The sequence below is a fragment of the Nicotiana attenuata genome, unplaced genomic scaffold, assembly GCF_001879085.1.
Source record: "Nicotiana attenuata strain UT unplaced genomic scaffold, NIATTr2, whole genome shotgun sequence".
Classification (NCBI taxonomy): Eukaryota; Viridiplantae; Streptophyta; class Magnoliopsida; order Solanales; family Solanaceae; genus Nicotiana; species Nicotiana attenuata.
The window spans coordinates 1-10,394 of NW_017676890.1; the positions used below are offsets into that span (position 1 = coordinate 1).

Here is a 10,394-nt window from a genome sequence, read left to right on the forward strand (position 1 = left end):
CATATATAGCGCCAAATAAGTTGGCGCTTTATTTTGAATTATTGTACTGGTCAGAAAAAAAAAGGATATAACGCCACTATTTCTGGCGCTATATATATTATTGTTACCTTTTTTTTTATACCTATTTATGTGTTTTGAGTCCAAAATAGCAACATTTTGGTTTCGCACCTAGTGTTTACCTACGTAATCTTTTCTTACGTAAATAATACTAGTATTACCACTAAGTGTTTCTATCGAATCAATCTCCAAACTAAACATTTTCATTTGATTCGTCACACAATTTAAAATGTCATTATCTAGTACTCCCTCCGGTCCAAAATAAGTGATTTTTGGCCTTTTTCTTATGGTCCAAAATAAGTGATTTTTCCAGATTTCAAGAATGAATTAATTATTTTTTTCCTACATTATCCTTGGAGTAAATAGTGTTGGAATATGTGTTAGGAGTGTTTATGTGAGATAATAAAGGTTAATATGGTCGATTCCATTGCTAATTAATGCTAAAAGGTGAATTTCTTAATCTGTGTGAAAACATCCAAAAAATCACTTATTTTGGACCGGATGGAGTATATTATTTATGATTATATTTGACTGGAATTAAAATACTCCCTCCGGTCCAAATTAAGTAATTTTTTTGCCTTTTTTTTGTGGTCCAAAATAAATGATCTTTTCAGATTTCAAGAATGAATTAATTATCTTTTTCCTACATTGCCCTTGGAGTAAATAGTGTTGCAGTATGTGTTAGGAATATTTATGTGAAGAGATAGTAAAGGTTAATATGATCCATTTAATTGCTAATTAATGTTAAAAGTTGAATTTCTTAATCTGTGTGAAAACAACTAAAAAAACTACTTATTTTGGGCCGGAGGGAGTATAAAATATCACTATCAGTGTCTATTGAGGAGGAGAGATGTCAGCCAACAAATACTTGATTTGGGTGTAAAACGTTGTAAAAGATATAATGGGGCCCACTGGGTAAAACAGACACCATTACCCTGTCAATTCTGCTAATAAATGCAGTTGCTAGTCTAGTGATATGTAGGATGTGCGCAGTCCCCTGGCAGAGGCATTAGTCAAAAATGCCCTTTAACCCCAAACAATCCACACACTACCCTATATATATAAGACCCTATAGTCACAACAATACTCTCATTTCAACATCTATCAATCAGCTTCTTTGGCCTGCAAGATGAAATCTACAAAGTTCGAGCTTCAAATTTTGCAGAAATGGAGAACGTCAAATCTTTGGCTCCAAACAGAGGAGTCAACGATGGGGAGATTGTTAAATGATAGTACAAGGGCAGAATGGTCTTTTTACCTTAATCAGTTATTAACGACTTAATAGCTGTTAGAGTACTTAGTTAATTAGTTACAAATACACAATTTATGTATTTAGTATAAATACATGTATACACCCACAAATGAATAACAGAATTAAAAATTCTTCTTCTACGCTAAGTCTGTGTTCTATTCTCTCTTCTGCATGTGAGCTATCTTCTTCAGTTCATCTTCTTCTTCATCTCATCTTCATCTATACACAAATCACTTCATGGTATCAGAACAAGAAGCTCAAATACTTAGCTTCTATTCGATCCTAATCTCATTTTCTACTCAATTTCTGTTTGTTCTTGTTTTCTCTGTGAAGAATTGCAAGTAGCAAGTTCTTAAGCAATTGAATCTGCAAGAAAATGGCGATTCCAAATGGGCAATTGGGTCAGACACCACGAGTACAAATTGGTGGTGAACAATTGAATCAAAGTGCTGGAAATCAAGCAAATCAAGCAACTGGGATTGACTATAATCATCCACTTTTTCAATCTCCTGCAGATGTAAGTGGTATTCAAATAATTTCATTCAATTGACTGGAATTGAGAATTATTCCATCTGGTTTAGATCCATGCGAGTAGCACTGCTAGGAAGAAACAAGTTGGGTATGGTCGATGGTACATACAAGAAAGAGAACTTCCCAGAATCGATGTGGAATCATTGGGAAAGAGTTAATGCAATTGTGTTGTCTTGAATTATGAATTCAGTGGCAAAAGGATTGCTTGGAGGAATTATGTATGCATCAAGTGCTCAACTGGTTTGGGAGGATCTTTCGGAAAGATACAACAAGGTGGATGGGTCAAGAACCTACAATCTGCATAAGGAAATTGCTACATTGTCACAAGGTACAGCTTCTGTATCAGTCTATTTTTCAAGGTTAAAGGACTTGTGGGAAGAATTTGAGGCTTTGGTGCCAGCACCTGGCTGTGACTGCCCAAAGTCGAGAGAATTTGTAGTGTATTTGCAGAAGTTGAAGTTATATCAATTCTTGATGGGTTGAATGATTCATACTCTCAAGAAAGGAGTCAAATCTTGATGAGAAGTCCTATTCCCACAGTTAATCAAGCTTATGCATTAATTGTAAGTGATGAGGGACAAAAGTCTGTTGCTGCAACTTCAGGAATTTTGGGGTCTAATCCTGCAAGTCAAGTAGAAAACTATGAGATTGCCATGTATTCAAAAGCTGGAGGAAATCAGAATTAGAATCAAAGATTTAGAAGGAATTATAATGTGTATTGTGATTTCTGTAAAATGAAGGGGCATAGTAAAGAAAATTGCTATAAGATTGTGAGATATCCAGCAGATTTTAAGAACAAAAGAAAAGGAAATATTGGTACAAATGCAGCCTACAATGTGAATTTAATGATAGAGGTTGATCACTCAAATGATCAACAACCTCCTGTATTCAAGTATGGGCAGAATACAAATGTGCAGGACCAAGTGAAAAATGGGAATACTACTCCAAATCAAAGCTCTAGTCTGAATATGGAGAATACAGGGCTTGAGAACTATGTTCTCACAAAGACACAGTATGAACAGATTTTGCAAATGTTAAACAAAACCAATGTATCAAGTTCTACTCCAGCAGCTAATATGACAGGTATGGAAACAGCTCTATTAGCTTCTAATTGCCTCAGTCAGCGGATTATGTATACAGGAGCTACAAATCATATGGTGTCTGACAAAACCTTACTAGATGAAAAAACAGTACTTAAAACAAACAATCCAAAGAAAATATTGCTACCAAATGGTAATATTACAACTGTTACACATACAGGAGCAAGTTCTATATTAGAAAATAGCACAATAACAAATGTGTTCTATGTTCCTCAATTCAAGTACAATCTATTATCAGTGTCTAAGCTAACCAAAGAATTGCAATGCTTAGCAGCATTTTTTCCTGATTTTTGTATATTTCAGGAACTCTTCACTGGGAAGGTGAAGGAGATTGGTAAAGAGGATGGTGGCTTATATCTTCTATATTCTAATACAGCTGAAAGGAACAGGATGGTTGCTCTAACTACAAAAGCAAATGATGCAACTGAGGTTAAACAATCAGATGTGATACTCTGGCATAGAAGATTTGGTCATGTGTCTACTCAGATTCTTAGAAAATTACTTCATATAGATAGTGATACTATCAGAAATAGAATAAACAAATGCACAGTATGTCCTTGTGCAAAACAAACTAGATTACCATTTCCTACAAGTAGTATTCAGAGTAGTAGATGTTTTGATCTAATACAAGTAGACTTGTCGGGGACCATATAGACTTGCTACATTTGATGGAAACAAGTTTTTTTTGACTATTGTAGATGATTTTTCAAGAATGACTTGGGTATTTTTACTAAAGCAAAAGTCTGATGCATGTGTCTCAATTCAACATTTCTTCAAATATGTTAGAACTCAATTTGATGTAACAGTGAAGACAATAAGAACTGATAATGGTTCAGAATTTGTGAACTCTGTGTGTGAACAACTATTCAAAGAGTTGGGAGTTATACATCAAAGAACATGTGTATATACCCCTCAGCAGAATGGGGTAGCTGAGAGGAAACACAGACACATATTAGAAGTCACAAGAGCTATCAGATTTCAAGCTCAAATACCAATCAAATTTTGGGGTCATTGTGTATTAGCTGTTATTTATCTAATAAACAGAATGCCCAGTGCTGTCATTGAGAATATATCTCCTTTTGAAAGACTACATAAAAGTAAGCCTTCCATTTTGCATCTTAGAGTACTGGGATGTTTGTGCTTTGCCAAAATTGTACAAGAACATGATAAGCTAATGCCTAGAGCTAAGGTATCTATACACATGGGATACTCAGAAGTTCAAAAAGGATACATTCTATATGATCCTACTGCTAAAACATTCTTCACAAGCAGAGATGTCACATTTAGAGAAGATGTATTTCCTTTCATAAAGAAGGATAACAAGTGCCATCAAATATTTATTGATACAACACCAAGCTTGGAAATACAACTACATGATTCTACAATGTTATATCAGAATAGAACAACAGCTACAAATAATAATGAAGATGACAACACAGAATATAGTGACACAATTATACAACACAACTCAGAAGAAAACTACACAGATGCAGCTACAGAAAATGCAGAAATAGATTTCTGCTCAGAGCCTACTCATTTTGATACTAGTACTTCACAAATGCCAGTTGACACTACTGAGATACAAAATCAGTCGTTGCTTGAAGTTAGAAAATCCAACAGAGACAAACATCCTCCAGTCTGGATGAAGGATTTTGTTTCCCTCAATATCCATAAAGATGTACCATATGCTCTAAAAAAGTATATTAACTACGATCATCTCTCCTCTAAATATCAGTCCTATTTAGCTACAACTTCATCAGTTACTCAACCAGCTAACTATTCTGAAGCAATTTTGGATCCTAGATGGATACAAGCAATGAATGAAGAGATAAAAGCTCTTGAGAATAATCATACCTGGAATATTGTAACTCTACCAGAAGGAAAAGAGCCTATAGGATGCAAGTGGATTTACAAAATCAAATACAAAGCTTCAGGGGAAATTGAAAGATTCAAAGCTAGACTAGTAGCCAAAGGCTATAGTCAAAAGGAAGGTATTGATTATCAAGAGACATTTTCACCGGTGGTGAAAATGGTCACAGTCAGGACTATTCTTGCCTTAGCAGCTTCAAGGAAATGGCATATACATCAGATGGATGTATATAATGCTTTTCTACAGGGGGACTTATTTGATGAAATTTATATGGAACTACCACATGGATTTAAAAGTCAGGGGGAGAACAATGTGTGTAGACTTGTTAAATCCCTATATGGGCTCAAACAAGCACCTAGACAATGGAATGCAAAACTGTGTGAAGCATTACTGAGTTTCAAATTCAAACAAAGTCAGCATGATCACTCTCTATTCATCAGGAAAACAACTGAAGGTACTACCATAATCCTAGTGTATGTAGATGATATGTTAATCACAGGTGACAGTCTGCATTTGATTGAGGAAACAACGAATCTACTGCACAATGCATTCAAAATGAAAGACCTGGGAGAGCTGAAATACTTCCTGGGAATTGAATTTGCTAGATCCAATCAAGGAATAACTATGCACCAGAGAAAATATGCTTTGGAGTTAATTTCAGAAGCTGAATTAGCTGCAGCCAAACCAGCAATAACTCCAATTGATGTCAACATCAAACTAACCTCCAAACAATATGATGATCACATTGGTAAGGTAGAAGGCTCAGAGAAAGAAGATAGGTTAGTTGATCAAACTTCCTATCAAAGACTAATAGGAAAACTACTATACTTGACTGTAACAAGACTAGACATAGCATTTGGAGTTCAAACACTTAGTCAATTTCTTCAACAACCAAAAAAATCACACATGGAAGCTGCCTTAAGAATAGTAAGATATGTGAAAAATCAGCCAGGTCAAGGGATCTTGTTGTCAAACTCTCAAAACAACACCATCACAGCCTATTGTGATGCAGATTGGGCTGCATGTCCTCTAACCAGAAAATCAGTTATAGGTTTCTTGATTAAAGTTGGTGATTCATTGGTGTCATGGAAGTCTAAGAAACAAACGACTGTATCTCGAAGCTCTGCAGAAGCAGAATACAGAAGTTTAGCCACAACAGTAGCTGAACTTATCTGGCTATATGGCTTAATAACAGAAGTTGATACAAAGCCATAGTTACCTATCAATATCTACAGTGACAGTAAGGCAGCTATTCAAATAGCTGCAAACCCAGTCTACCATGAAAGAACCAAGCATATTGAAATTGATTGTCACTTCATAAGAGAAAGAATTCAACAAGGACTTGTCATCACAAAATATATTGCAACCACAGATCAACCTGCTGATATCCTTACAAAGGGGTTAACCAAAGTACAACATGAATATTTGAAGTCCAAACTAGGTGTGATCAATATTTTTTCACCACCTAGTTTGAGGGGGAGTGTTAAATGATAGTACAAGGGCAGAATGGTCTTTTTACCTTAGTCAGTTATTAACGACTTAATAGCTGTTAGAGTACTTAGTTAATTAGTTACAAATACACATTTATGTATTTAGTATAAATACATGTATACACCCACAAATGAATAACAGAATTAAAAATTCTTCTTCTATGCTAAGTCTGTGTTCTATTCTCTCTTCTGCATGTGAGCTATCTTCTTCAGTTCATCTTCTTCTTCATCTCATCTTCATCTATACACAAATCACTTCAGAGATGGGTTACTTCTTCAAGGTAAGCTCTATCCTCTATTTATTTCTTTTACTAATACATAGTAAGAAATATCATTGGAAAATATTAGTCTTACCATTTTTTTTTAATCTTTCTATTTTTCTTCCAAAAAATATTTAGTGGTTTATTCTCTACTTTATCTTCTTCCTCTGGCTGTTTCTTTTTCTTATAGTAAGGATTTAGCAGAGAAAAATGCTTGCCTTGCCATTTTTGTTTTCCTCTATCTATTTTTCTTCTTATGAATATTCAGTAACGGTTTGTTATCTGCTTTAACTTCTTCTTCTATCTATTTTTTTTTCTTATACACAGTAAGAAATCAGCAGTAAAGAATACTTGTCTTACCATTTTTTTTTACTCTATCTATTTTTCTTTCTAAAAATATTTAGTGGTTTATTCTATGCTTTATCTTCTTCCTCTGGCAATTTCTTTTAATTTTCTTATAGTAAGGATTTAGCAGAGGAAAATGCTTGTCTTGCCATTTTTGTTTTCGTCTATCTATTTTTCTTCTAACGAATATTCAGTAGTGGTTTGTTATCTGCGTTAACTTCTTCTTCTATCTATTTATTTTTCTTATCCATAGTAAGAAATCAGCAGAAAAAAATACTTGTCTCACCATTTTTTTTACTCTTCCTATTTTTTCTTTCTAAAATTTTTTAGTGGTTTATTCTATGCTTTATCTTCTTCCTCTGGCTGTTTCTTTTTCTTATAGTAAGGATTTAGCAGAGGAAAATGTTGCCTTGCCATTTTTGTTTTCTTTTGTCTATTTTTCTTCTTGCGAATATTCAGTAGCGGTTTGTTATCTACTTTAACTTCTTCTTCTATCTATTTATTTTTTTTATACATAGTAAGAAATCAGCAGAAAAAAATACTTGTCTTACCATTTTTTTTACTCTTTCTATTTTTTCTTTCTGAAAATATTTAGTGGTTTATTCTATGCTTTATCTTCTTCCTCTGGCTGTTTCTTTTTCTTATAGTAAGGATTTAGCAGAGGAAAATGCTTTGTTGCCATTTTTGTTTTCTTCAGTCTATTTTTCTTCCTAAGAATATTCAGTAGTGGTTTGTTCTCTGCTTTAACTTCTTCTTCTATCTATTTATTTTTCTTATACATGAAAATACTTCTCTTACCATTTTTTCTTTTCTCTGTTTATTTGTCTTCCTACGGATATTTAATGGTTTATTCTCTGTTTTAATCTCTTCCTTTATCTATTTCTTTTTCTTATACTTGGTAAGAATTCAACAGAGATTACTTTGTCTTACCATTTTTTTTCTTTTGTTTGCTAATCTACGCTTAGATGAGATGTGAGAATTGTGGAAACATGACTGGAGAGCAGTGTGCTTATCTGAACGAGATGGTGAAGTATAAGAGAAAGATTTTTAACCTCAAGTTGAAGAAATAAGTTATTTATCATTTTTAAGTTGTTTGCCATTAACATAATTTTTTTCTTTGCACATATATAAATGCAGTGCAAGCTTTGTTCCCGGGAAGGGTCTGTGAGGTTGATTCCCGGTTCTGGCACTGCTTTTACAGCTTTACACGCTGAAAGGAAGGTTTGGGCACGTCTAATGGTGTTTGAGTGTCATGGACTTGTTCCCGAAGAATATAACTTCAATGGAGGCTGGATGATTGAAACTGTAATTAATTTACTCCTATAATTTAATTTAGTTTTTTCTACAACTAATTTTTGTTCTAACAATTGTGACCTTTGCATAGGATGATGATCCGCCTCGGCTTGTTGGTGCTAACTTTGTCAATTGGAAATTTTGTGGGATCTGCTGAAGAATTTGGTAGCTGTATTACTTCTGTGACAAAGATTGAAGGAAGGTTCGTGCAGATGAAGGATAAGTAGATTTTTGTAATTTTAGTTTTTAATGAGCACTATTTTAGTTATTTTTATAATTGTAATAGTATTATTGCTGTTTTAGTAGATTTGCTGGTAATGTGTTAAAGTGGAACAACACATAAATGGGGTGATATATTCTCTTTTGTTGTTTTGAATGGTTGAACTTATCACTCTAATTAATCAAATTAGGTTGACCTTTTCTATTATTAGTATGATTTAGTATTATATTGCATAAATAGTTTTTATTAATTATGATTAAATATCAATATTTATTTTTATGTTAATCTTTTGCTGTATGTGAAAAATAGTTGTTAACCAAGTTGCATATTGTTAGGTTAATCCAAACCTGAAAATATTTCAATAACATGAGATAAAAAAGTAGAAGCTGATATTATTATTTAAAAAGTATTTCAACTAATATAACAATAGTTTTTAGTCACTAAATATATTAACATTTTTTTCAAATTCATGTGCAAAACTCAATTTCAACTTTCAATACTCCTTTTCAAATACAATTTTTTTTTCAACTTTAGCCAATATTGTCCAAACACCTACTACCTACTAAGGTGTTGTGTTCTTGTAGACTTGCCCTGCAAATATAGAGACTTGAGCTAGCAAGTTTATGATTTTGCTTTGATTTGACGACAACAATATATATATATATATGGATTATTTCTTCCTATTTTTGTAACCAAATGCACCAACTGAAACGTGTATTACTCAGGATTAAGTTAAAACACTTGTTATCTCGCAAAAAGGACTAAGAGTATGCACACGTAGAAACTCATATACTATATTTGGTCAAATATTGGGGCAATGGATTCATTTGAGAATTCCATATACAACTCAAAATGCAGCTATTATTATTATTATTATGTAAAAGATAGATTAGAGATCTAGAGGAAAGGAGTTTACACCCATTTAAAACTAAAAGTAGTAATCCGCTCAATTAGAGACCCAAGTGCAGAAACTAGACGCCCCTCCATTCTCATCACCTACGCCTTTGTGATTAGTGACTTCTTTTAGCCTTCCGTACTGCTTCTGACTCATGGAAGACCTGTTATTCCAAAATTATAGGTAAGAAGCTCTTAGTTTAGTGAAAAATGTGATTCAAAATTATTTGCTTTAACATCTTTTGTCCAAATTCCCATGATTATGAGAAAGTCATGCAATTTTGTACGTAGCATTTTTGGTTTGTACATGCGCCTTAGCGACTATGATATGAGAATAGCAAATTGCATGAAAAAAATGAACACTTAAAAATTGGCGTTTTGAGATTTAACATACTATATTTATACCTGGAGTATATTGCTGCTAATATCATGCACTACGGATACATTCTTGGGCTAATATGACATTATACCATTTACAAATGACGGAAGACGCATTGAAGGATTCTTGATGAGTAGCTCTAGTTTTTGCGCCGGTGGAATCATAATTTCTCTTGAATCTTCATAAATAAGAAATTCCTGCATATTAAAGCCCAAAATCCAAATTAAACAAGTAGCGCAATGCGTAAATCAGAATAGTACTCCCCCCGTCGCAAAACAACTAGTAAGTATCATTTTAATTAGCTTAAATAAAGTATCCCAAAATAATTGTGGCTTTTTGAGAAATCAACAAAAAAAAAAAAAAATTAATTAACCCCTTATATTAGAGAGGTCAAAAGAAATCAAATTTACTATTATTTCAATAGAAGAACTGTCCACTATGAAGTAAATGAGGGTGTAATACAGTAACTAGTAGTTAATTATATCTTGTGCTTAATATTTTTCTAATGGACGTGTTTTGAGCAAAAACGACAACAAAAATAGGACAAATTAAGGGAGAATATGTTCAATAAAAATGAAGGAAGAAAAAGTTACCTCCTCGCAACGAATTACTAATATTAGGCCATTAGAATAGTTGAACTTTTGAATGAAGTGTAGAAGATTATTATACAAACTTGTGTCGTAAGAATCACATGACTTGGCAT

General features: G+C 33.3%; 1 protein-coding gene across 2 annotated transcripts; it reads left to right on the forward strand.

Moving 5' to 3' along the window:
- The first annotated feature begins 6,478 nt into the window (after positions 1-6,478).
- On the forward strand, positions 6,479-8,542 carry LOC109221242 (UPF0587 protein CG4646-like). Of its 2 annotated transcripts, XM_019385700.1 has the most exons (4): positions 6,479-6,581; positions 7,871-7,930; positions 8,043-8,210; positions 8,290-8,542. In XM_019385700.1, the coding sequence occupies exons 1-4, from the start codon at positions 6,564-6,566 to the stop codon at positions 8,353-8,355; spliced, it is 312 nt and encodes a 103-aa protein (XP_019241245.1). In that variant the 5' UTR covers positions 6,479-6,563; the 3' UTR covers positions 8,356-8,542. The 2 variants fall into 2 exon arrangements, with proteins under 2 accessions (XP_019241245.1, XP_019241247.1); XM_019385702.1 differs by lacking the exon at positions 7,871-7,930.
- The last annotated feature ends 1,852 nt before the right edge of the window (positions 8,543-10,394 follow it).

Excerpts from the sequence above, each read along its gene's own strand:
- LOC109221242 (XM_019385700.1), top strand. Across the intron at positions 7,931-8,042 it reads GTGCTTATCTGAACGAGATG|TGCAAGCTTTGTTCCCGGGA; the intron begins GTGAAGTATAAG and ends ATATAAATGCAG. Across the intron at positions 8,211-8,289 it reads GAGGCTGGATGATTGAAACT|GATGATGATCCGCCTCGGCT; the intron begins GTAATTAATTTA and ends ACCTTTGCATAG.